The sequence below is a fragment of the Apodemus sylvaticus genome, chromosome 3, assembly GCF_947179515.1.
Source record: "Apodemus sylvaticus chromosome 3, mApoSyl1.1, whole genome shotgun sequence".
Classification (NCBI taxonomy): Eukaryota; Metazoa; Chordata; class Mammalia; order Rodentia; family Muridae; genus Apodemus; species Apodemus sylvaticus.
In genome coordinates this window covers 70,864,094-70,889,977 of record NC_067474.1, presented here as the reverse complement: position 1 = coordinate 70,889,977, position 25,884 = coordinate 70,864,094, and the positions used below count along the sequence as shown (strand labels likewise).

Here is a 25,884-nt window from a genome sequence, read left to right as displayed (position 1 = left end):
GCTGGGACAGTGGGAGGTTTCTCCTTTTGGTGCTGGGGATGCTGTGACTGGGAGAGGCATTGGTGGGTCCTTTGTTGGCTCAGACAGTATATCAGAGGTGCTTTGGGAACCTCAGGTTCAGAGGCTGTATGTGAGAGCAAGCAAGAGTAAAATTTTGTTAATAGTTTATGTTCCCTGGCAACTGGTTGTTCCAGTTGGGCTGAGAAACCACAAGGAGGCGCTGTGGGCTCTTCTTGGGAGCACTTGAACTGTGCTTGAGATCTCTCTGCTCTTCCTGAAAGCTAGCTACCTGTGCTGTGACTCAGCCTTGATGTGCTCTTTACATACAGGGGACCTCTATAAGGTTCTCCTTGCAGTGATTTCATTGGCTTCTGAAAGCCTTTTAAAGGTATTTCTTAAAGGGTGAGCCTGTAGCAACGTGTATAGAAATCACCTGGGGAACCATGAATCTCGCCCACAGCTACTAGACATTGGTTCTTTAACAAGGTCACCTAAGGGTCTGTGTGTGTTGGGGCATTAATTTATTATTATTAGTGGATGCTGTGGAAGTGGGCTTGTGCCACAACAGGGACAGACATAGAAGTCAGAGGACAGCCTCCTGGACTCATTTCCATTCTTGTATGTGGGTTTTGGAGACTGAGCTCAGGTTACCAAACTTTCACATCAAGCGCATCTATCCAATGAGCCGCCTCTCCAGCCAGCTCTTGGGTTTGATGCACTAATTGAGCCCAGAGAGGGAGGTGGAGATGGTATCATGCCCCCTGTACCACTGCTGTCTGTCCCAGCCCTCAGAGATTGTAGTTGGAGATGCCTGTAGAATGCGTACATCTGGAGTTTACTCTCACGTCTGGTACATGGTTTCATGGTCTGGGAAGCTCCTCTTTTACATAATGACTTAGTGAGTTCTAAGATACTGACCGCCCTGAGTTGTAGCTGCTGTGGTTACAGAGCTCTCTCGATGTCCCTCACTGCCCCTCAAGGAGCCCTAGATTGCTGAGAGCATCGTGTGAAACCGCCATCCCCGGGTGGGGAGGGGGTGTCTTCCAATACTACTCGATCAGAGGGACCCCCGGGAAACCAGACCAAAGAGGAAACTCTCAGGAAAGGCAGCCTCGGTGAGCCCTTGTTGTGTAAGGGCTGTAGAAGTCTCCTCACACCCTGTTAGGTGTGGTTTCATCCTGTAACACACAGAAGGAAGGAGAATCTGAGATTAAGTATGTGTTCCAAGGGCTCACAGAAATCACAGAGCCTGACAGGAGCCCTGGCAACGTACCGGTACCTGTCTTAGTCAGGGTTTCTATTCCTGCACAAACATCATGACCAAGAAGCAAGTTGAGGAGGAAAGGGTTTATTGAGCTTACACTTCCACATTGCAGTTCATCACTAAAGGAAGTCAGGACTGGAACTCAAGCAGGTCAGGAAGCAGGAGCTGATGCAGAGGCCATGGAGGGATGTTTCTTACTGGCTTGCTTCCCCTGGCTTGCTCAGCCTTCTCTCTTATAGAACCCAAGAGCACCAGCCCAAAGGTGGAACCACCCACAAGGGGCCCTCCCCACTTGATCACTAATTGAGAAAATGCCCCACAGCTGGATCTTATGGAGGCACTTCCCCAACTGAAGCTCCTTTCTCTGTGATAACTCCAGCCTGTGTCAAGTTGACACACAAAACCAGCCAGTACAGTACCTCAAGCTTGTTCTTCTAACCACCACATCCCCAGGCTGAAGAAACTGAATTGGATGTCCACGACCTGTGAAGTTGTTATTAGATGCATACACGTCACCGCTATCTAGGAGGCTGTCTAGCCACACGGAGCCAGACAGACTTTATATTCTGGCTCTACCCCCTTAACGCCATCCCTTAAAATCTAAGAAAGGCTCCCTGTCTGTAAATTCGGTGTCTCCTGGATTGGATGAGATAGATAAATGCTTAGTGCTTTATCTGGCCTGTGATAAGAACACTATAAAAATTAATAGCTATTATTATTTGTAAACCAGGAGAGACATCAACAGCATGCGGAGCCTGCGTGAGGTCATGGTCACTGGGCACTAAACTTGGAGCCCGAGGCTGTCTCGGTCCTCCCATCCCCCAGGGCCTTGACAACTGGGCTGTTCAGCTGGTGACCGCTGGGCCCTGTGAACCAGTGCAGGAAAAAGGTCCCAGCCCCAGCAGGCATCCACTCTGCCTCCTCCATGACAGAGCACCAGCTTCGAGGTGGTGGTCCGTACACAGGTCCCCCAATCCTCATTCTTGTAAGGCTTATTCTAAGCATTTGTTTTCATTAAGGGAATTCCTTCCTCCTTTTCTGTGTCTCTCAGTAAACAGAAGGCATCTGGTCCCCTGTGTAACAGAATAACAATTAGCATTTCTAAAGCACATTGCAATCTACTGTGTATGTTTCATACGTTACGTTAACTCTCACGTTCTCTATGGAATGGATGTGGAGAAGTTATTAGGACCGGTCTGTATACTCTCTCCATGCCCAAGTCTGAGCCAGGACCCCTGCCACACTCAGCATGCACTCTGCCACCGAGCCACAGCCACAACCCCAGATCCCTCTTAGAAATGGAGAAAAAGGAGGCTCAGAGATATTAAGGAACTCATCCGGTGCCCATACATCGTCAGGGATAGCCCTAGAATTAGAACAATTTTGAAAATGAAGACCTGAGACTAGAGAGAGCTGTTAGGAGCACATACTGGGCTTCCAGAGGACCCAGTGCAGTTCCCTACACATGTGTTGGGTGACTCAGAGCGTCCTGTAACTCTAGTTCTAAGAGATCTGACTCTTCCTCTTCGAGCCTCCTCATGCACCTACATTCATGTGTGTAAATCATCATCATGACACACACACACACACCCCTAAAAATAAAATGAATCTTAAAAACAAGCAAAACCGTAAACTATCAGAGTGAGTGGGTATTGAACTCGGGATGCTGAGACAATAGGATCATCACTTAAACCCAAGAGTTGTGATGTTTTGAGACTACGCTGGGCAAGACCTTGACTTAAATAACAATCCAATCACTGTCAGCGGTTCACACTTAGGTAGAGTTCAGCTCTTTTCCACCCGCTTCTTTCTTGCTTACTGTTATTTATTGCCTCCTTAGAGGCTTGTGGAGTTCACCTGATAGGAAATGAACTTTGCAAGGGAGTAACCTCTTTCCCCGGATGAATGGACAAGTGAGTGTTGGGTAGATGGATTGACAGATGGACGGATGGATGAATGGGCAGGTGGGTGGCTGGATCATTAGATGGGTGGGTGAGTTGATGGTTGGATAACTGTGTGGGTGGAGAGAGAGCAGTGTCCAGGAGAGGCCACTGAGGGTCTTTTCCACCCCACCTAACTTTGGGTGGGGTGGAAATGGATTACCTCGCATCATCCATTTGTACCAAAACCAAGTTCTGTCTGATCCCTGTTTCTTAATTGACGCCTACATTGCCACTCAAGGAACTGCCCATTAGGGTCAAAACAAGTGGCTCACTGGCTCCTGTGGTAATGGCAGAATTTGTTTTTGGAAGGCTAGAGGAGCCGAGTACCACTTCACCAGAGATCGAGATCAGCCCATGTTGCAATTAGCAAGGACAATTGTTCCTTCAAGCTTAGATATGATCCCTGGAAAGAGTGTGATAACAAAAGGTAGTTTCTGTCAGATGTGGTGGCCCACACCTGTGATCAGGAGGCCGAAGCAGGAGGATGGAGAATTCTAGGCCAGCCTAAGGTACATGCCTCATATTCAAACTTCAGGGGGCTGAGGCAGGAGGATTGCTGTGAATTCAAAGCCAACCTTGGGCCACAGAATAAGACCCTACCTCAAAAATGAAAACGAACAAAATTAAATGTTTTTTCTTTAGAAAATGCATTATTGCCTGCCACATACATTTCATTACATACTCATTACCACATACATTATATTACGTCACACGCACATATATTACGTTACATCACACATACATCACCACAGTGCACATGTGGTGGCCAGAAGACGATTTTGTGGAATCCTCTTCTACTTTCATCTGTGTGTCTTTTGGGGAGTTGAACTCTGGTCACCAGATTCTGTGGCAAATCACCTTTGCCCACTGAGCTGTCTCCCTGGCCCAGTGTTTAGTTTTGTTTTGTTTGGTTTGGTTTTCTTTTTGTTCATTAAGAAAGAAAAGGTGAAAGACAGTGTGGCACACATTTAATGCCAGCTCTCGGGAGGTAGGTGGAGCTACATGAGTTCTGGGCCAGCCAGGGCTAAGTGGTAAGAGCTATGCCCCTCTTCCTCCCCCCCCAAAAAACCAACAACAACAACAAAATTGATAAGGAAAGAAGAGTGACAATGGGAAGCACAGAATACCAGGGCCCCTGAATGTCCCTGCATTCAGTGTGTGCATCCCATGCCCCCAGAGAACATGCTGTTCCGTCTTATGTGTCTGTCTGTGAAATGGGTCCAAAGAATCCTTGTTAGGATGCCAGACACATGTGCCTGGGACCGTTAAGGATCCCAGAGTCTGGCACCCGCCCCATTGCAGCATGCCTGCATGGAAAGGCCAGCATCGGCCCCGGGTGCCCTGGAGATGGTGCCTTGACCTCTGGGGGTCAGGAACAGGGGGAAAGAGATGCCCACAGTGTGGGTGAGCTGCTCATGGAGGGGAAACTGCTAAGGCTCCTCCTACCAGACAGTACCAGGAAATCCACCAGATAGTTCCAGGAAAACCACGACTTGGTGCCATTCTGAGACTAGGTTCTCCTTAGCTTAATTATATGGCACTGTGTCTAAGAAAGCTTGGCTTGTCGTGGTGTGGTATGTGGCTTCCACCTTTGGTTTTGTTTTTTATTCTTTCTTGCATAGTGCCTTAGGATTAAACCTAAGGGATTATGAATACTAGGCAAGTGCTCTGCCCCTGAGCTACAGCCCCAACCATTTATTTATATGTTTTTGTCTATCCGTTCTTTCGTTTAGATTTATTTTATGTTATTGAGTGTTTGTCTGTATGAGGTCTTTGTACCACATACATGTCTGATGCCTGTGGAGGTGAGAGGGGGCGGGGTAGGAGGGGTGGGGGAGGGCAGATTCCCAGGAAGTGCAGTTACAGATGATTGTCAGCTGGGAACCAAACCCAAGTCTTCTCTGCAAAAAGTACTCTTAATCACTGAACCATATCTCCAGTCCCTTCTTATTTGTTCTTTGACAAAGGATCTCATTATATTTTAGTCTGTCTTTGAGCTCAGTGTATAACCCAGTCCCTGAACTTGTGATGGTCTTCCTGCCTAGCCTTCTAAGCAGTAAGGATTGTGTAGCCCTTGACCCCAAGCTTCTAACCCTCTGTCAAACAGCAGCTCCCAACACGGCCATGTTTTTATTGAGCACCTACTGTGTGACAGCCACAGTGCTAACCTTCACCTTTATGTGGTTAATGAGATATGATCCCTGCATTCATGGAGGGTCCCACAAGGCTGTGGCTGCAGAGGTAATGTCAGAGGTTCACACTCTGATGTGAACTTCTGTGAGCATCAGGAACCTGGCCAGGGAGGCAGGTCCAAGGTACAGGGTTAAGTGCTTTGGGGGAGAGAGCCTTTCCCCAAGTGTTACAGCTCAGTAAAAAAGCATACAGTGTCAGACAATCCTTGGTGGAATAACTCGAGGGCTTTATTCCATGTGGACAGGGACTATCTAGAACTTTGGAGAGTGGGATGGAATGCCGGGGGTAAATACATTCTATGGGCCGAGGCTAAGATGCTGGTGATGCTCCGTTTGCATTGGGAAGAATTCCCAGTGTGCTACGTAACGGACTGCCTGCAACTGGCTGGGGGTCTCTAGGTTACTTGCTCTAAGGCAGGCTGGCACAGAAACAGGGAGGAAGGCAGCTCACTCCTGATGGTCTCTGGATGAGATCTCTAAATCTCAAACTCTGAGATTGCTGGGATTTTGACATTCTCCACCTCATCAGTTCAAGCCAGTTCCTCTGGTGACACAGTTCACATGCTTCACAACTGAGTGGCGGCTATGGGAGAAGACAGCAGGCATCTTTAAAGTCACCACTCTGACACAGGCTAGTTGGCAGGGTCTCCTCACCTCCTCTTCCTCCATTCCCTTTCCTAGTCTTTGTCATCCAGGCTCCCCCCTGTCTCTAGTTGTGGCCGCTACCATGGAGACCTAATTCACTCCGCTATAACTCTGACCTGTCTCGTAGCAGGCTCTTCACACCCACCCTAGGGTCCTGAGGAAAGTGGGAATATCAGTGCTTAAGGCCAGCACCTGCCGCTGCCGAGACAGAGTGTTGGAATCCTGATCCCAGTGGACAGCTTCCAGCCTAGCCATTGTGAGCCTTTGCAAAGGGCATGCAGACTGGAGAGTTGTCAGACCCTGCAAAAGCCAAACCAGTCTTCATTGTTATTTGTGCACTTATCCTCCTCTGAAAATTCTGTAATTTTCAATTATATAAATAGGTTTTCTGTTGTACTCCTTTTCTGGGCGTGTGTTGATTTTAGAGACAAGCTTTTTATAGAGTCATAGTAGGAGATTAGGAGGGAGGAAGAGGGGAGAGCGAGCAGAGCTGTGTAGCAGGAGGGATCCCGGGTCCTCTTTATTTGGGGTTCCTGTTCTCGGAGGGTGAGGGTCCGAACCGCTGTGTTAGGGAGCATGGCGGCAGGCCTGGCTCTGGAGCCATAGCTGGGAGCTCACATCCTGAGACACACCCTCAAGACACAGACACTGGGAGTGTCTTCTGAAACCTCAAAGCCCCTCCCCAGTGACACACCTCCTCCAAGAAAACCACACCTCTTAGTCCTTGCCAAACAGTTCCACCAAATGGGGGCCATGTATTCAAATATGCGAGCCTTTTGGGGTCATTCTTCCTGAAACCACCACAGCTACATTCAGGAAAGTTTTAAAATAGGTTGCCTTGCACCTCACAATTCTATCAGCAGGTTGTTATTACTGGATACAGGTAAAAGCTATGATCACAGCTTTTTCTGGGTCTGTGTTTATCTCCTTGAATTCAGGTTGATTGCATTTACATTCCTGTTATTTGAAATTCTATCTGGTGCTGGTTCCTAGTCACTTAATTGGATTTTACTTCCATACAGTTAATCTGTTAGAAACAAAATGCTATGTAGACAAATGCGACTGCCTTCTATGACGTCTCTGCCAGAGCTTCCAATAAACCATGACTTCATTTCTAGAATGTACGTACTGGCTATAAAAGCCCACCGGTTCTTAGAGTTGCTTCAGCAGCTTTCTTCAGATTGTTAGGTACCGAAACTGTCTAGTTATTGGTCATAGGTCAGTAGTTGAGTACTTGGAGAATTGGCAAATTTAAAACATCCAGTAGATGTATCAGGTATAGATACAATACCATTATTAGAATTGGCAAATTTAAAACATCCAGTAGATGTATCAGGTATAGATACAATACCATTATTATGACCCTGAATCTCCACATTAACTCTCTTCTGATTAAGTTTTATGCAGTTTGTCTAATGAATAAAACAGGCCTAAACGATGTGAATTTATAAAACAACATAGTACACAGAAATACTGCTGGGGGAGGGGGAAGGGTATTCAGCTTCCCATTCAAAATGCAAAGAAATCTTAATTGAGGATGTTGGCTATAGCTTGGTGACCAGACCGATATTCATTCCTACAGGGCAGTTTGGTGGTGTGTATCAGAGTCCTTGCAGGTATGCTCAGGTGCTGGGATTCTCTTCTCGGATGTTTATCCGAGGGGAAACATTGTAGAATGGACTAATCGCAAAGTAGACCAAGAATGAAAGTAAATTATAATAATTAAATTTCTAAGCCATTAAAAATCATCGGTGTGGAGAATAGTTTGCAATATGGGAAACAGATACTGTTTAATAATGAGGATGAAGTAGGCTTCACAATTGCAGCTGTTTCCCAGAACGCTGACTATGAGATGCTCAGATCTTTCGGTTTAAGTCAGCTTGTGAAATGTTTGGCTGGTGAGAATTAAAAATGTCTATGATGCATTATGGCACTTGTCATGTTAGAGATTTGTAGAATACAGAGTTAAAGAAAATAGTTTTTTTTTCCCCTGAGGAATTTTGTGTTTGCTTTTGTCCCCTTGCTTTGTTTGTGTGTTTGTTTGTTTGTTTGTTTGTTTGTTTGTTTGTTTTTCAAGATAGAGTTTCTCTGTAGCTCTGGCTGTCCTGGAACTCACTCTTTAAAACATGCTCGTCTTGAACTCACAGATCCTGACTCTTCCTCCCAAGTGCTGGGATTAAAGCTATGTGCATGCCCAAGCAAAACAGTTGAAAGGGACAAGGATTTGTTTGGACTCTGGTTTCAGAAGTCCTGGCCCATGGTTGCCTGGCTCCGTGGTTTCTGGGCTGTGGTGAGACAGAGTAGGGAGGCATGAGCCATAGGTAGCAGAGCCGCTTGCCTCTCAGCGGCCAGGAAGCAGAAAGGAGAAGACTGGAATGGACAGCCTCCTCGGGCCTTCCGTTCCACCCTGGTCCGATGGGATGGCCGTTGACACTCTGTCTCCCTGCAAATGGCACCACATATCCAGAGGTGTACTGATCCAATCTAAGTGTCTCTCAGTCCAGTTGACAGTCAGGATTAACTCTCACAAATATCTATTACTTTAAGATACTTTATCTCTATCGACTAACATGAGAAATACCACTGCAGTCTCATCTTTTGATGTTAAGAAGATAATATGGGGACTAGAGAGATGGATGGCTCAGTGGTTAAGAGCTCTTCATGCTCTTTCAGAGGATCCAATTTGGTACCCAGCACCCACGTTAACGCTCAAAACTGTCTAACTCCAGTTGCAGGGGATCCTAGGATCTCTTCTAGTTTCTATGGACACCAGACTCTTATGGTACACAAACACAATGCAGGCAAAACACTCAAACACATAAAAAAAAGTTATAAGAAGGTAGTATCTATGTGTATTGTGTATGTTTGCAGATATACTTATGTACAGTTACATACATATATATATATATAGATACAGAAAATAATAAGCTTGGGAAAATATATGAAAAGACCACCGTAGACTTCTAGAAGTAGGTTTTTTGGTTTTGGGTTTTGTTTGTTTGTGTTTGTTTTGTTTTGTTGGTTTGTTTTTTTTTAAGTTTGGTTTTATTTGGTACAGTCTCAGTTTCCCAAATTTGCAATTAGAAAAAAAAAATACTCCTTCCAACACTGAAATAAGGGTTTAAATTCCGGGGGAGTTAAGAAGCACTTGTGTGAGGGCTTGGTGACAGTTGTGAAAACTGTGGAAACAGCTGTATAGAAAGGAAAAGGGGTGTGGCTGCTTCTTTCATACCCGAGCTGCTTCTTACAATCTTGGGCCAAGCAATTAACCTCCACCTGCCACTTACAAAACCCTACTAATACCTCCACAGCTGTGGTGAAAGTCACAGCGGCCCTGATATCAGCAAGTCCAGTCTGTGCACCGAAGGCTTTATTTTAATTTCTAGTGCTAATTGTGTGGATAGGGAACTGTCCCTTTAAATGAAGTTACTATATCAGGATCAGAGTTACATGCTATGGGAATGTGTTACTGAAACAGTGAATGAAGTGTTCTTGCTCTTAAGCAATGAATATGTTTCGTTCCATTGAACTGGAAGAAAATGTAGTTTTAGACTAATTTAGGTGAGTCAGAATTCTCCTCTATCCCCCACACTTGTCAGTTGTCATAAAAATAAGGTTTTACTTACCTGGATCTATTGTCTGTGACTCAACCCCTGCCTGACTTCTCTCCCCTCCAGATCCTCACGTTTAAAAATATTTAAGACTTTAGTTGGTTTGTTCTACCAGAGTTTCTTACTGAGGTTTTCTTTTTCCGTGTAGCATAGGATCACTTTGAAATGTTAGGATTGGGGGGGGGGGGGGGTCTCGCATGAAGACCTCTGCCATTAAGATATGTGTTCATGGCTCTTTTCATAGCGATGGGGTTTTAAATGTCTTCCTTTGTCTAATAGCAACTCTACCGAAAGAAGCCCGGCTTACCCGTCACATTTGCCAAGCTGCCCCAGAATTTGGATAAAAACCGATACAAAGACGTGTTGCCCTGTGAGTATACGGCCCGAGCCTCCTTCCCCTACAGGAGATAGAGCTTCCTGTTTAAAACAGATTGTCTGGGATTCTGGAATGGTTTTCAGAGCGTCTGTAAACACCGTCATCTTTATTGCAGCCATCTCAGACTCAGAACAGTTGGGGAATAGTGTTTATGCTAATGAGGCGAGAGCCACAGATGGGGCTGGGAACTGAACCCTTGTTTACTTGGGATGATAAAAATAACATTCAGGATAATAGTAAATTTTTCTCTCTCCCACAGATGACACTACCCGGGTATTACTGCAGGGAAATGAAGATTATATTAATGCCAGTTATGTGAACGTAAGCTGGGAATCTGTCCGGGCATTTAAAAAAAAGGACACATTGGTCCTAGCAATGAGGGTGGGGACAGCAAGGGGACATTTCAGTGACAGAGCATGCTTCCATTTACTCCGTCATTGTGCAGTGGTTTGGTGAGACTACAAGTGACCTCGCTTTACAGAGGTGCAAAGCCAGGGTCACCAAATAACTTGAAAAGCCACAAAACTTTGAGAGAGGGGTGCATACACATTCGTATTCCACCATTACCTGCCGATAGACCAGGCGCTTGCTTTTTCCCTCTTTATATAAAGTCATATCCCAAGAAAGAGAAAAAAGGGAAAGGTTTGCCTGTGTTATGGAGACATCCTCATCATGGGCAACTTACTTGAACTTAGATTTCTCCATTTAAAGCTAAGATCAGTAAACTTTAATTGACCACACTGAAAACTACCCTTAACTAGCCAGGCAGCAGAACTGGCTGCTCGGGCCCTATGTACTAAATAAACCATGACTTTGCAAAAGTGCCCTTGTGAAAACTGGTCCTCTCAGAAGTCCCACTCACGGCTCTGTCACGTTATGGTCAAATCTGGAAGTGGCTTTTTGCTGCGCTTTTTTTTTTCTTTCTGACTGTGAGTGGGTAAGATCTGTTTCTGGTATGATTCAGCTAAGCCACTGGGGAAGTGTAAATGGAGAATCCTGCTCACCGTTGTCAGTTGACAGTCTATGGATAATACCTTACCGATCTCACAATAGATGGAGATTCCCGCTGCCAACCTTGTGAACAAGTACATCGCCACTCAGGGACCGCTGCCGCACACCTGTGCACAGTTTTGGCAAGTTGTCTGGGATCAGAAGTTGTCTCTTGTTGTCATGCTGACGACTCTCACGGAGCGAGGGCGGGTAAGTGGCTTCATTTCCAGTTCAAATGTGTGTAGCCTGTGCTGTCGTAGAACATGAGTCTCAGGGCTGGAGAGGACCTTCTGCCAACCTGTAACTCTCCAATGGACACCCGCAGTGACGAGAAAGTCCTCTTCCTGCCTACGTCCTCACATGCATCTATGAAAACAAGCTATAAGGGCTGGAAAGATGGCTCCATGGTGGTTAAGAGAGCCCGGGTTCAATGGCCCAGCACTCAGATGGCAGCTCACAACCATCTGTAGCTCCAGTTCCAGGGACTCTGACATCCGCTTCTCAGCTCCACGGATACTTAGCATATATATAGTGAACAGACAATATATGCAGGCCAAATACTCATACACATAAGATAAATAGATCTAAAAAAGACAAGCTAGAAGGAAGTACTTCCCCCACCACTTCCCCCTACACAACTGCCCCAGAACCCCTGTGTTGCCCGTGTCTGTGGCTGCCTGGGATCAATGTCGCATCTCACAGGATTGTAGTCTGCTGGGGCACCGTCTCGTCCCTCTGATATACATGCCCTTGACTCCTGGCATCTCTATCCAGCACTGGGCCGGACTGCGCTGAAAACACAGTTCCTCCTGATTAAGCCTGTCTGACCTTAGCTTTCTTGAATGTGCAGTAGAGAAACAGTGCCCTCCACATTGGGGGTGCTGGGGGAAACTGGACAGTATGTATAAAGAGCTCAGAGGACTCCCATGTTTCCAGTGTCCCCCAAACGTTGTCATCGTCATTGGAGTTTAGCGCTTTCAGGCCCTTCACTTCTCTGCTGTAGCCTTGACTCCCAGTTTGTTGTCACTCACACATTAGCCAGAGTCTCTGCTCATCCCATAAATCAGAATAGAAAAGTGCGAAGTCCCCAAGGGGCAGAAGAAACCTCTTCCTGAATGCTGGTCCCCGGAGGCACTGAGAGCACGCTTGCTTCGAAGGGCGCTCGCTAATCCTAGCATCTGTTCTTACCTTCCCCAGTTTCCATCTTGCCTTCCCCCTCATTGTGAGAGACTGTCTGCAGCGCAGCTGAAATTACCATCCTCTCCAGCTCAGCTCAGCTCTTTGTCTGAAAGCCTCATTCTTGTGTGGTTTTCGTTTTAATAGGAGATGGAGTTGCTTGGCCCTTTTTTGAACTTAGAGACTCCCAGCCCCCACACGCTAGCTCACAGGGCTTCACCCTCTGTTTTCCTAAAGTGCCTGCATCCATCTGGTTACTTGGTATAGTGGGTAAGAAAGCGGACTTGCCAGCTGGCCAGGGTCAGATCCTGCTGTCCCCTCTACCTGTGTGATTAAGGAATTGTGCAAAATATCACCCATTTCGCAGGGCTGTGGGGAACTGAGCTAGCTGCTATGGGAAGCCTCCAAAGAGTGCTCGGTACAGGGTCTTTGTTGTTGTTGTTGTTGTTGTTGTTGTTGCTGATATTTTTGTGGTTTGTGGGGAATAGGTTTTACTCTGTATGCCAAGCTGATGTTAATCCTCCTGTTTCAGCCCTCCCACATGCTAGGAGGGAACACGTGTGCTATCACACCCAAGTGATTGATCACCATTAATGCTGTACACGTTAGCCAGCAGTGCCAATAACATCAGTTTGTATTTACCTTAATGACTCTCATCAGAATTGCACTGCATGTGTTTCATAGTTCCTTCAAACTAACTTTTCTTTTTGCTTTAATGTTACTAACCTTTATTTTCTTAATGTTTCTTAGACAAAAATCCAGTATTGTTTGCCAAAGGTAAAAGTATGTGTAAAAGTCTCGAAAAAGAGCTAAACAGAGCTGAGCCCGGTGGCAAACATCTGTAATACAGCACTTGAGAGGCAGAAGTACAAGGATCAGGAGTTCGAGGCCAACCTTGACTGCATTGAGATCCTTTTCTCAAAGTGCACCAACAAAACAAATATAAAATGTTATTAAAGCCCAAGTGTTCTTCTCTCCTAAGCCCTGCGCCTGAGGCCAGCAACACTAATCTCATTCTCTGCTATGTATCATGAAAACAAATCAAAAATGTTAGGGATGGAATGTTCAAGTGGCCCTAGACCCAGGCGGAGGCGGAGGCTTTCTTGGTGACACAGTGAGTCACTTGACTTGCATGAAAAAGAATCTGTCCCCATAACCTGGAGGCCTCTGATTCTAGTGTGTTATTGGTCTCAAATATTCTGTGCTCTGTCTGCCTTTATTCTGCCTTGTATTCTGGAAGTTCAATGCGCAGACATCACGTTTCCTTGGGAGCAGTTTGTGGCACTGGCTCTCTGCGGTCCCCTGAGGTCTTTGAGCACAAGATGTAGTTCTTCAGAGCTGACACCTGAATCCACCCAGTGACTCAGCACCAAGGCTGGCTTGCCGGTGTCAGGCTTCTTGCTGCTTCAAAGTTCACTCTCCCCTTTCCAGCTATAGATGGTCATTCTTCTCAGAACAGGGTGCCCCTGACGGAATGGCAGGTGACAGATGCTCTGCCCGACTTGCCTTGATCTGCTTGTTCCAGGTCAGGGAGAAAGGCTCTCTACAATACAAGAAGCCTTACCCTCATCTGTCGCTCTTCAGGGCCTGCCCCTCCAGCTCTGGGCTGCAGCCGTCCTTCCCTGTCATCTGAGGTCTCCCCGGGACCCAGCCTGTTTCTGTTTCCCATCCCTTTCTTCTTACTGTAACTTCACCATGCTTTTGAGAGTTCCCACGAGGCCTGCCCATCCCTTCGGCAGCTCTGGCCCTGCCAACTTACTCCGTCCTTTATCAGTAGTTAGAAACCTGTTCTTTAAAACTCCCAGCTGCCTGCTTCCCTCTCTGTTACAGATTCTCAGGTGACCTGTGCCCTTTGTCCCCGGCCCCAGTCCACGCCCACTTCCGAATCAGTCATTCCAGGTGAATGGCTTTGCCCCTCCTTTGATGTAAGATGAACTTCCCAGTGCATCCAGTTTGTAGTCCCTACTGGGACTTCCTGCCTGAAGGAAAGTGGGTCTCCCAGCAGGCACACACTAGAGTCCCAGACCTTCCTGTGCTGCCCTGAGCCTTAGGGAGGCAGTGCCCAGAATGAAGAGTCTCTCATTACCTGAAGTCGGCAAGTCTGCAGCCTACAGGGTCACTCACCTCTGTCCTTATTTTGGTTAGGTTCTCTGTTGACTACGTGGGGGTTTCTTCTTAGATCGATCGTTTTTCAGTTGAGAAAACCAGTGCCTTCTATCAGATGTCTCCCCCCACCCCCGCCTATATTTTATATCTACACATGAATCGTGTGTATAATCTTCCTTTCCATCACACCTGTCAGTTAAAGTACAAGCTTTGAATAGGACTGTAAGGCTCCAGTTCCCACATCACCACAAAACACACTGCCTATCTCTTGGGTGGTTCTGAGTATTGGGACGAATTTCTAGGGACTAGGCCCCAGAGTCCCACTGTCCAGCTGGACCAGAGGCAGTAGATTTGCTCTGAGTAGCAAGCAGTAAAGCCCACGACTACCATGAGGCTAACAAGAAGGGGATTGGGATAGCACAGTCCTCTTGCTCTCTGTATGTCCTTGAGAATGTGCACTGGGCGGTTAAAGAAATGGCTCCCTCCCACGGGACTTAGTTCCAAATCTGGTTTGCTTCCTGGTGCCCTCGGGTGTCCTGCTGGAAGGTTCAACCCCAAGTCCAGCTGTTTACTTCCTGCTTGAACATATCTACCTAGTGCTGTTCTGTAAGATGATCCCAAAGCCACCAACCTCGTGCATATGCGGCTCAGCTCCACATCTGAGCCACAGCACACATCTGCCTAAGCCCTGACGCCAGCCTCTGGAGCAGGTCTTAGCTCCTCTTCCTCTTCAGTTCATCCGCTCACTGTTTAATGCCATTGGCACTCACGACTCCCACTGTGTCCCTCTTACCCCTGCCTAACCCCAGAACCTTCCTCTTTGTCTCCCACAGCAAAAACAGCAGATCACTGGTCCAGGTTCCCACAGGCTAGTCCATCCACACCTCCCTCACAGGGCCTTGACAGAGGGTCGGTCCAGCATTTCCTGCCCATACCCTGCATGGCTCATAGATGCACAGAGCAAAATGTTACATGTCCCCAGCCCACCTTGTACCCTTTGCGCAGCTCTGCTGAGTAGTAGTCTGTTGTCCCCTAGGTGCCCGGGTGACACTTCACATTCTGTCTCCGTTTTCTTTGGCCTGAATGATTTGTCCTTGCCTCGTCCACCATACCCCTTCAGTCCTGAGCACCCTGCCCAGTCTGTGCAGGACATCTGTCCACTCCTGCCTCACCTGCCCCCACTGTGCCTGTCCTTTCTTCCTGTGTCATTTCGGCTGCATTGGAGAGCACCCGAAGGCGAGGTAATGCCCTAGGGTCTCTGACTCATCCAACCCTCCCCAGGGAGGCTTGTGGACCAAGTGAGCAAGAAACTAAGTGCCGATGACCCAGCCATCTCGCTGGGGTCCACGGCTCTCCTCTCCCACATCCCTACCTGGCCTGTCTTCCTGGGACAGCAGTCTTCCTCTACTAAGAGCTCAGCCTTCAGTGTGCTCTGCTAGTGCCCTAACGCCCTTCCTTTCCAAAACCATTTCGATGTCACCTTTCCTTCCCAACCCTTGTGTCAGAGTGACTGGATGGCTGGGACCTCAAGAAAAGAGCAGTCTTATCAGCCTGTGACTGAATCCTTGTGGAGAGTATTCCAAGGCCCGCCTGTGGCCTGTGGCCTGTGGCCACCAGCCAGCCACAGCGCCCCTTGTCCTTCTACAACCCGCTTCCCCATGGTGGCAGAGTGCCTTGTCTCCTCATAGCCTTGATGTCCCTTCAGAGGGTATCAACCTGGAATGAAAACTGGGCTCTGTCCCCATAGTTCTTGTGACCTGACATGGGGTGAAGCTGAGCCTCCAAGCCCCAGTTAAGTCACGATAGTCGCTGTCACTGCCTTAGGGAGTGGTCTCAAGCCAGAAATGAGCACTGTGCAGAATAGCACTCCCTGGAATATAACAGCTACTATTCAGAAGATGTGGGGCCTTCACAACCCTCCCCCAACAGGCATGAGACACAGGCTCCCAAGACACACTGGGTTCGAGAGCCTGGACCTTCAAGACTCCTGATTCTTCTGGTGTGTCCCTGGTGCATCCAGATCCAAATAGACCGAAAATGAGTCCAGTTCCCTGCAGATTCCTCGTTGGTAAAGACACTCAGGGAGCACCAGCCATGTAGCTAGCTCTGCCTTGCACAAGGGGTCTCTTTGGAGAGTATTGTCCCCCAGCTATCCTAGGGTAGGACCACAGACAGCTTGGGGAGCTATCTTCTCCTGTATACATGAGGGAGATGCAGGTTCAGATGGACAGACAGGCGTGCTGTCAGTGTCTGACAACTCTGTCTCTAGTCCTGTAAACAGAGCCTCTGAATCTTGGAGAGTCAGAGAATAACTCCACACTAGGCGAGGTTTCCAATCTAAACTGTTCCAATAGACCTTTTAATTCCAGCCCCAACGGCATACTTTAATTTCAGATATTCACTGTGACATTTGAAAAGAAGGCTAGGAAAGCTGTTTCCCCAACAAATTCCATGTGTCTGTTGGCTATGTCACCTCTGCTATAAACAAATGTCATTTTTACTTACATGGGAACCAGTTTAGATTTGAGGGGAAATGTTCTTTTTTTTTAAGCTATACATGATGGTACATGCCTTCAGTGCAGGCTATTCAAGGGGTATGAAAGTGGCTTGAGCCATCTGGCCAACACAGAAATCTATAATAACAACAAAAATAGTAATAATAATGTTGTTGTTGTTGTTGTTGTTGTTAAAGGAGTAAAAAGTTGGCAGAGTAACTATAGACAACCACTCAGATTCACACTGGGTGTGGAACCCAGAAGTGGGAACTGCAGTGGTTTATGGGAAGAGGCTGCAGAGTTTGGAAGGGGAAATAGAACATGGGAAGGCCTCTCCTCGCTCTCTCTCATCGCTCTCTCTCCTCGCTCTCTCTCATCGCTCTCTCTCATCGCTCTCTCTCATCGCTCTGCCTCCTGGCACTCTCACCTCCTGCCCCTCTTGGGCTCTCCTCCCCTTCCCCCTCTCTCCACATGGCCATGGCCAGCCTCCATCATGGCCGGCCTCCACTACTCTACTCTCCACTCTTTACTCTCTTTCTCTTTCTCTCTCTCTCTCTCTCTCTCTCTTTCTCTCTCTCTCTACCTCACTAACTCCCATCCTCTGCCCTGAATAAACTCTATTCTATACCAAAAAAAAAAAAAAAAAAGACCGTGGGAAGGCAGTAGGAACATTAGAAAGCCACAGCCACCATATTGAGAGACACTGACATACCACAGGACGAATGCTAGACTGTCACAGTGCAGCTCCGTGGCCAGGGCAAGCCACTTAGTGCCCAGTGCCCTGATCCTGCCTTTGCTGTATGGGAAGTCTTTACGTATATGAATATTTTGCCTGTATGCGTGGCTGTGTACTAGTGTGTGCCTGGTGCCTGTGGAGGCCGGAAGAAGGGATCAGATCCCCTGGCACTGGAGTTACCAGGAGTTGTGAGCTGCCATGTGGGTGGTAGGAATTGAACCCTGGTCCTCTGGGGGAACAGCCAGTTCTTTCAACCTCTGTCCCATCGCCCCAACTCACCTTTGAAGAAGTATTTTACAATTTTTGTTTTGTTTATTATCAGTGTGGTGTCACGTGTGTGTGTGTGTGTGTGTGTACACTGAACATGCTAGATAGAGCACATGGACATAAACAAGTATCTATGGTAGTCGGTTCTCTCTTCCCACCAGGGTTTGGAGGGTTGAAGTCCCCATCAAGCTTACACAAGTGCCTTTACCCTCTGAGCTGCTCACCCTCAGAAGGGCAAGTACAACGCCTGTGGCCCCGCCCCTGTTCTCTATGAATGCATTTGAGGGCGCAGGAGACACAGTACACATGGAAAAGGATAGTTGTCTCAGCCTAGAGATTTTTTGTTTGGTTGCTTAGTTGGTTGGTTGGTTTGGGTTTTTTGTTTTTTGTTTTTTGGATTTTTTTTTTTCAAGGCAGGGTTTCTCTGTATAGCCCTGGCTGTTCTGGAACTCACTCTGTAGACCAGGCTGGCCTCGAACTCAGAAATCCACCTGCCTCTGCCTCTGCTGGGATTACAGGCGTGCGCCGCCACTGCCACCTCCTCCACCACCACCACCACCCCACCCGGTGGTTTTTGTTTTTTTCGAGACAGGGTTTCTCTGTGTTGACTTGGCTGTCCTGGAACTCAGTCTATAGACCAGGCTGACCTCAAATTCAGAAATCTGCCTGCCTCTGCCTCTCAAGTGCTGGGATTAAAGGAGTGCGCCACCACTGCCCAGCTCAGCCTAGAGATTTGTAAATAGGACTTTTGAGGAAGGTCACTAACCTAATTCAGTTGCTGTGTGGATGACCACCGCTGACTTCATTCACAAGTGACCCCACGTTGCACCCTCGCTGGCCTCTGTCAGTGTCTGAAAAATCTGAGATTCAAGGATGTCAGGGGCTGTTGGAAGTCAAACGGCCAGTAAATGGGGCGGGAAATTCTTCCAGTAGAGCCCTGACACCCAAGTGAGATCTTACTTAACTGGTTGTGTCCCAAGTCTCCTGATAGAGGTAGGGCGAAAAATGAGCAGCTCTGGGGTGGGGGAGGTGGGTGCTGAGAGCAGAAAGAGGCCCAAGGAGCCTGGGGCAGCCCGGGCAGGGGTCGGGAGCCCCTGAACTCAGGCCCTGCTGCTCTCGCAGTGAACAAACCCCAGAAGGTAAGCTGACTCCTTTCAGGCCATGGGCACAAGTGGGTCTCATCTGAGTTTCTCCTCTCCTGTCACAGATGTTGGACAGATGTTGGATGCCATGCCGTTACCCTGCCTGTGGTCATGCCCTAAGAAAAGCCTGACTTGTTCTCTGGTTCCTTACAGACCAAATGTCACCAGTACTGGCCGGATCCCCCTGACATCATGGACCACGGCATCTTTCACATCCAGTGTCAGGCAGAGGACTGCACCATTGCTTATGTGTCCCGAGAAATGCTAGTTACAAACACTGAGGTGAGCAAGGCTCGGAGGGGCATATGGAGGGGCAGCAGGCCCAGTCAGTAGCCCCTGGGGGGTCTGGCGTTCAGCTCTGCTGCAATGCTGCCTGGTAGGTAGGTCAGTAAATGAAACTCTTGCTGACAAAGAGCCAGTACCCTGTGTGTGTAGCTCCACCATTCACAGTAGCCAAGCAGGACAGGCAACCCTGGGGTCTGCCTGTCAAGAGTTTTACGGGTAAAACCATGTAATAGAGTAGTAGTCAACCTCAAAAGGAGGACATTGTTGGCAAATCCCACTATAGGATGAGTCCAAAAGACATTATGGCAAATGAAAGAGGCCAGTCAGAAGGATAAATACTGATATTATCTCTATCCAAATACCTAAACTCACAGGCACAGAGAGGATAATGGTGTTTGCCCTGGTAGGAAGAAAGGGGAGAGAAATGGAGACCTATATTGTAATAGCTACAGAGTTTCTATTTGGGTGATAAAAATGGAGTTTCTGGAACAAGATAGTTGGGCAGCATTGTAACTACACTTAATGCCAGTAGGCCTTACCTCTGAAATTAGTTAAGATGGTAAACTTCATTTTATTGTGTATATGTATGGAGGGTAAGGACCAGCAGTAGGAGGGTGTTTAGCCGCATTATCATTTGGGACCTGCAATGATTATGAGCAAGGCCATAGGTAAGAACCTCAGCTCCATACAGAAGGATTATGCATGCATACAAAGTCAGCATGGGCGACCGTTGACTGCAGAACGCATAGGAGCAAGTACAAGGAACCTCTGGAGGCAAAGGGGGTCAAGAAGACAGCATCTTGATATTTTGGGAGGGTGGGGAGCCTGATGGGAGCTGACAGCGATCATGACAGAGCTGGGACAGGAGGACACTGAGGATAAGGCCACCCTGGCTGGTAACGAAGGCAGGGCTCATTGGCTTGATGACTCATGGCCACCACATCCTCCACAGACCGGGGAAGAACACACAGTGACCCATCTCCAGTATGTTGCGTGGCCTGACCACGGCGTGCCTGATGACTCGTCAGACTTCCTGGAGTTTGTGAAGTATGTGAGGTCGCTGCGGGTAGATGGTGAGCCTGCCCTGGTTCACTGCAGGTACTGAGCCTCGCTGTCTTCTCTTTTTTTAATGGTTCTACCCTTGGGAAAGGCCAGAAGAAATGGGCAGCCATCGAACCCACCCTTATTCCACAGTCACAGGCTCCTGTAAACTATGCTCATTTCCTAACAATTGCAAAATACTTGGGACTTAACGAAATCATAAACATGTGAGCACAGCTGGATGCAGAAAAGGAAAAGCACCACGCCTCACTGTCCTGAAGGTTCTGACCTTGACAGCTGGCACAATTTAGGGAAAGTGGATTCTGCACTTCCTGGATGGCTTTCTTGTCCCAGCCTTAAGACCTATGGGGATGGTTTTGTTTTGATTTTGTGTTTTGCTTTGTTTTGTTTAAGGAGCTTAAGATCACACCTGAATGTGTGGTTTTGATTCTTGAAATCAGCAGCCGGGTTGTTCCTGGGTAAACACGGGCCTTGATTAGGGATTCACCTCTGCCTTACAGACATGAGGTCCAGACAGAGCCTGAGCCTCTGCTTCTCTCTCCTCCCTAGTGCTGGGATAGGCCGAACGGGTGTGTTAGTCACTATGGAAACAGCCATGTGCTTAATTGAGAGGAACCTGCCTGTTTACCCACTGGATATTGTCCGGAAAATGAGAGACCAGCGCGCCATGATGGTACAGACATCTGTAAGTAGAAACTCGGTAATAAAACATGGGAGAGATTGGCTAGGTATACTTCTGTGCCTTTACTCCTGCACAGAAGACAGAGGCAGGTAGATCTCTGAGTTTGAGGCTATCTTGATCTATATAAAACATTCCAGGCCAATCAGGGTTCCATTCTGAGACCATGTCTAAACAACAAGTCAGAGATCTACATTTCCTGAGCTCCCACAGACGTCCATAAGCCAGGGATACTGTGAAGAGAACTGAGTTCAAGGGAACTGAGTCAGGTGCCCAGAGTCACACAGCTTGTCAGAGACACAGTGACCACAAAGCCCAGGCCCATCTGATGTACATTCTTTTTTTTTTTTTTGGTTTTTTGGATTTGGTTTTTTCGAGACAGGGTTTCTCTGTATAGCTGGCTCTGTGGCTGTCCTGGAACTCACTCTGTAGACCAGGCTGGCCTCGAACTCAGAAATCTGCCTGCCTCTGCCTCCCAGAGTGCTGGGATTACAGGCGTGCGCCACCACCGCCAGGCCCTGATGTGCATTCTATTTACCTCTGACGTATCCTATTTGCCACTCAGCCTATAAGCAGCCCCCCTTGCATTCCATCATTACTCATCAGAAGAAAGCAATGTCACTCGGGTACCTACCTCCCCATAGGCTATCTCCTATTCTGTCATGCCAGCACGCTTGACATGACAAATGTCCTTAGGAGGAAATAGCTGTCATTTTGAGTTACAAGAAGAGCAGAGTATGGTTGGCCTCCTGCTCAGATACTGACAACCTTTGGGTAACCCGTGAACACCTCTATAGCCTCAATTACCCACCTTGCAGATGAGAGCCATCCAGCCTTTGATAATTCATTCAGCAGGTGGGGTTGTCTAAATAGTAGACAAGACATCCAAGCTCAGTTCGAGTAGAACAGGCTTAGTTTGTAGTCTCTGTCATGATAGGCAAAGTCCCAGGGGTATCTAAGAATTTTCTAGAAGAATATTTAAGAATGAGTTGGTAAAGACAGAGAAATGGCCTCCTGATAAAACCTCCAGAGGTTTTTTTTGGGGGTGGGGGGGATTGAGAGGGGTTAGTGAAGCAAGGAACAGGACGTCTGTGTTCTAACCAGTTCTGAGTAGTTAGAACTTGCCAACCAGCTGCTGGACAGAAGTAAGATTGCCCTAACAGGGCATGAGTCCTTAGTTTGTACATGGGAAATATAGTTGAGAAAAACTAGCTCAGGCTGTGGAGATAAGTTAGGAGTAAGGATGCTTATTACCAACCTGAGCTGGATCTGCAGAAAGACAAGCTGTCCTCCCACCACACACAGATGACTAAGGAAAAAAAGTCATCCATTTATGGCCATTGTCTGCACGGTTGTGCCGTATGGAAGACTAAATAAATGCTGCTGGCTTCAGATCCCAGAACCCCCTCAGCCAGGCCTGCTGGCGCGAGAGTCTAATCCCAGCTATTCTAGAGGTTGAGGCAGGAGGATTACAATCTTAATGCCTACCTGGGCAACTTAACGAGACCTTGTCAGCCTTCTGTATCTGTGGCTTCACATCCAAGGATTTAAGTGATCCTCTATCTAAAGATGGGGGGCGGGGGTGTCTATATAAACATATAAATACTTTTCTCTATTATTCACCACAAAAGACACAGTGTTAGCTATTAGAAATATCTAGAGGTGATCTTTTTGCTTTTCTTTTGGATTTTGGTGATACTTGCAATAGGAGTTGCTTTTAGCCACGCTCTTATTCTGTAGCCCAGACTGCTGTAGAACTCAAGGCAATCCTCCTGCCTCAGCTTCCTGGTTGCTAGGATTACAGCTCAGATGTGAGCCATTGCGCCTGACTTCATAAGGTGATTTTTTTTTTTATACCTGTAAGAGAGGGTCTTAACTTGGTAGTCCTGACTGACATTAAACTCAAGAGATCATCTGCCTCTACCTCCCAAATACTAGGATGTACCACTCTGCCTTGCCAAAAAGATGATTTTTTTAAAAAAATATGCAAGATTATATGTGGTGGGTTCTCACAGGAAAGATCAGAGCAACCGAGAATCTGGGTGTCCATAGTGAGTTCTAGAAGCAATACCCTGTGGATACTGAAGGGCCATCCAAATAGTTACCATCTTTCCCTAACTCTCTTAAGAAGAAAGAGAATCTAGGTTCATCATCCTACACCCAAACCCCCCAGTCCACCTGTGTCCATAACCTCCACCGCCCAGATCCAGGTCCCTACACGTAACTAAGTGTTCTAGGCCAGGATGGTGGGTCCTTACAGACACACCTCAGAACAGATGTCCCCTTGTTGCCAGGGTTTCCATATCAGTGCCTTATTTTTTCTCATTACTGTGGCCAGGAACCTAACAGAGATGGGAAGGGTTTATTTGTACTCATAATTTGAGGGACCTGTCTTGGTAGGGAAGGATGACGGCATGAACTGTGGCAGCTGTGTTTATGGTAATCACGCAGAGAAAGATGAACGCTGGTGCTTAGCTCACACGCCTCACGGCTTTGCTCGGCAGCCAGCTCCCCCTTGGCCCACACTTCTCTGAGGGTGCCCCACTCACCCACCCAGTCTGTTAAGGCCGGAGTTCACCTCAGTCTTTCCCAACACGAGGCCCAGAGTTGGCACTCAGGGCATAAATATAATCTAAGTGCTTCATAGACCCTCTTAAGCATGGCGTGAGGCAACACTCCTGGGGCTCTGGCCTTGACAGCTTTCTTTTCTCTTCCAGAGCCAATACAAGTTTGTGTGTGAAGCAATTCTTCGAGTGTATGAAGAAGGCTTAGTCCAGAGGCTGGATCCCAGTTAGGACAACTGTGAAGCAATCATTCCTCCTTCCCTAGGGTGACTTCCTGAAGAAGGGGACACACATTCCCCTGGAGGCCCCCAGAGATGCTGGTCACTGTGGGAAAGGGATGAGCTTCTCTGAAGCCAGGCACTTTAACTTTTTGTGGAAAAGCTATCCTGTACATAAGAACTGATGGTGTAGATATGCATGCAGCTATGACTCCTTTGGGCCCAGAGATAAGCAACAGGGGATCTCCAGTTGGGAACTGTGTTTCTCCCTACACGTCACCGTCCCCTGTCGTCCATCCTTGAGCAGTGAGAGGGGACGCCAGCAGTGCTGTAGACGCCCTCTCACCAGAAGCCCGACAATGTGGCTACTTGTGGTTGCTCATGTGTTTTGTGTGTTGTTCTGTGTGGGACTCCAAGGGCTGAACTTCCTTGGCAATTGGTGTCCTTTACCCCTGATGCCAGGGAAAACTCAGATGAATGTACCACAGGCAGGGCACAAGGAACTTAAGGCTGGAGGATGAACAAGTTCTATTCTGCCCTCCCTCCCTCCCTCCTTCTGCCTCATCTCTACCCCTTCTGCGATCCAAAGCACCCCATCCCCCACCCCAAATTCCTTTTCTTCAGGATCACACCCAGTGCCTGAACCAGTTTCATGATGTATGTTCAGGTGAATTCTCAGCCGAGACTGGGAACTGGACTCTCCACAATGCTGAGGCCCAGCTTGGAAGTGGGCGAGCCTCTGCTCGCCCCCTTGCCGTACACTCGGACGCCATGACTGGACTCGCCAACTACTGCATCTCTGGATTGCTGCTACTTCAAGCTCTCACACTTGAAACAAGACGATTTTCTTGGGGGTGGAGGGGATGATAGCATCCAAATATTCAGAATTTTGGACCCTTCTGAGAAATGACCTTCTAGTAAGTGACCATGAGAAACACTGCTTCTCAATCAAGGGTAGTATGTATGTCTGTCTCTGTGTCTCTGTGTGTATGTGTGTGTCTGTAGGTGGCTGACTTTCTCAGGATTCCTAACGTGATTCAAATTACTGTTGAGTTTATGTAAAGAATTCATCTCTGTACAGAAGAACAAATGTGTTCATTCGCCCTAGGTTACAATGGTCTCCATTTCATTTCAGAGGAGAGAATCAGACTATCTGAATATAAACACAATTTGATGTTAATTTATTCTAAATACTCTGGGATTTTGATTGTCCTAAAGAATTCTGCTCTGTGAATACCATGTTAATTTTTTTTTTAATTTGTGGCAGGATTGTAGCAAATTATTATTTAAGGAAAATAAATTACATGAATGCTTTAAGGTGGTATTTTTAAATAGCCATTTTTATGTATCGAAAAGAAAGTCAGTAGGTTTCTTAATGGTATTATGGGAAAAGGATACTTTGATGTTATCATGTGTGTAGATGAAGCTACATAGATACGTAGCAGATACCAGACCAATTAAAGCATTTCCTTGTGGCAAGATGGGCAAGGGCCTGAACAAAGGGTCCCAGGGTTTTAAAGGTTCTTTATCTTCAAGCTCAGTTTATCTGTCCACCTACTTCCTGCCTGACTTTTACCCACACACATCTTAGTCGCCCTCAATGACGTGAGTGAGAAGTGCACTCACTGCTCAGTGCCCTGTAGTCTGAGAAAGTAGAATCAGGTGGCCCTTGGCCTAGGAACCTGGGATCTGTGCCTCTCTTTCCGTCTGTGTAAAATAAAGAGAAACAACACTTGGAACTTGAGACCAGGCTTAGATCACACTACGGAAACTAATTCCCAGCCTCTGGGATACACAAGCCAATGGCACTGAAGACAGAGGAAGGGTGACCTCTTTGGTTGATGGCCCCAAGCACATCAGACAGGTGGGACCCACCAGGTTTTCATAGAACAGTGTTGTAGAGGGGGAAAGCACAAGAGGACTGATAACCTCTATTCAAGCTGGATGCTGAGAACACCCTCAGTAAAGCACCAAAACGAGGAGGAGGAGGAGGAGGAGGAGGAGAGAGAGTGCTGGGTACAATTCACGCTGTTTAACAAACCGTCATTGTTGGATAGAAATGTTTATCACCGCCCTGTGTGCAAAGCACTTGCAGAGTCTAAATGTCCTTGGAGATTTTTTTTATTATTTTTC

At 47.4% G+C, this 25,884-nt stretch overlaps 1 protein-coding gene across 2 annotated transcripts in view; it reads left to right on the top strand.

Moving 5' to 3' along the window:
• Positions 1-24,489, top strand: part of Ptpn3 (protein tyrosine phosphatase non-receptor type 3) — a 109,247-nt gene extending 84,758 nt beyond the window's left edge. For both annotated transcript variants that reach the window (XM_052176527.1, XM_052176528.1), the window contains exons 20-26: positions 9,935-10,025; positions 10,291-10,352; positions 11,085-11,231; positions 19,097-19,225; positions 20,181-20,326; positions 20,840-20,975; positions 23,687-24,489. In XM_052176527.1, the coding sequence (XP_052032487.1) occupies positions 9,935-10,025; positions 10,291-10,352; positions 11,085-11,231; positions 19,097-19,225; positions 20,181-20,326; positions 20,840-20,975; positions 23,687-23,764 (789 nt within the window). In that variant the 3' untranslated portion in view covers positions 23,765-24,489. The remainder of the gene's footprint in view (positions 1-9,934; positions 10,026-10,290; positions 10,353-11,084; positions 11,232-19,096; positions 19,226-20,180; positions 20,327-20,839; positions 20,976-23,686) is intronic.
• Positions 24,490-25,884: the final 1,395 nt, after the last annotated feature.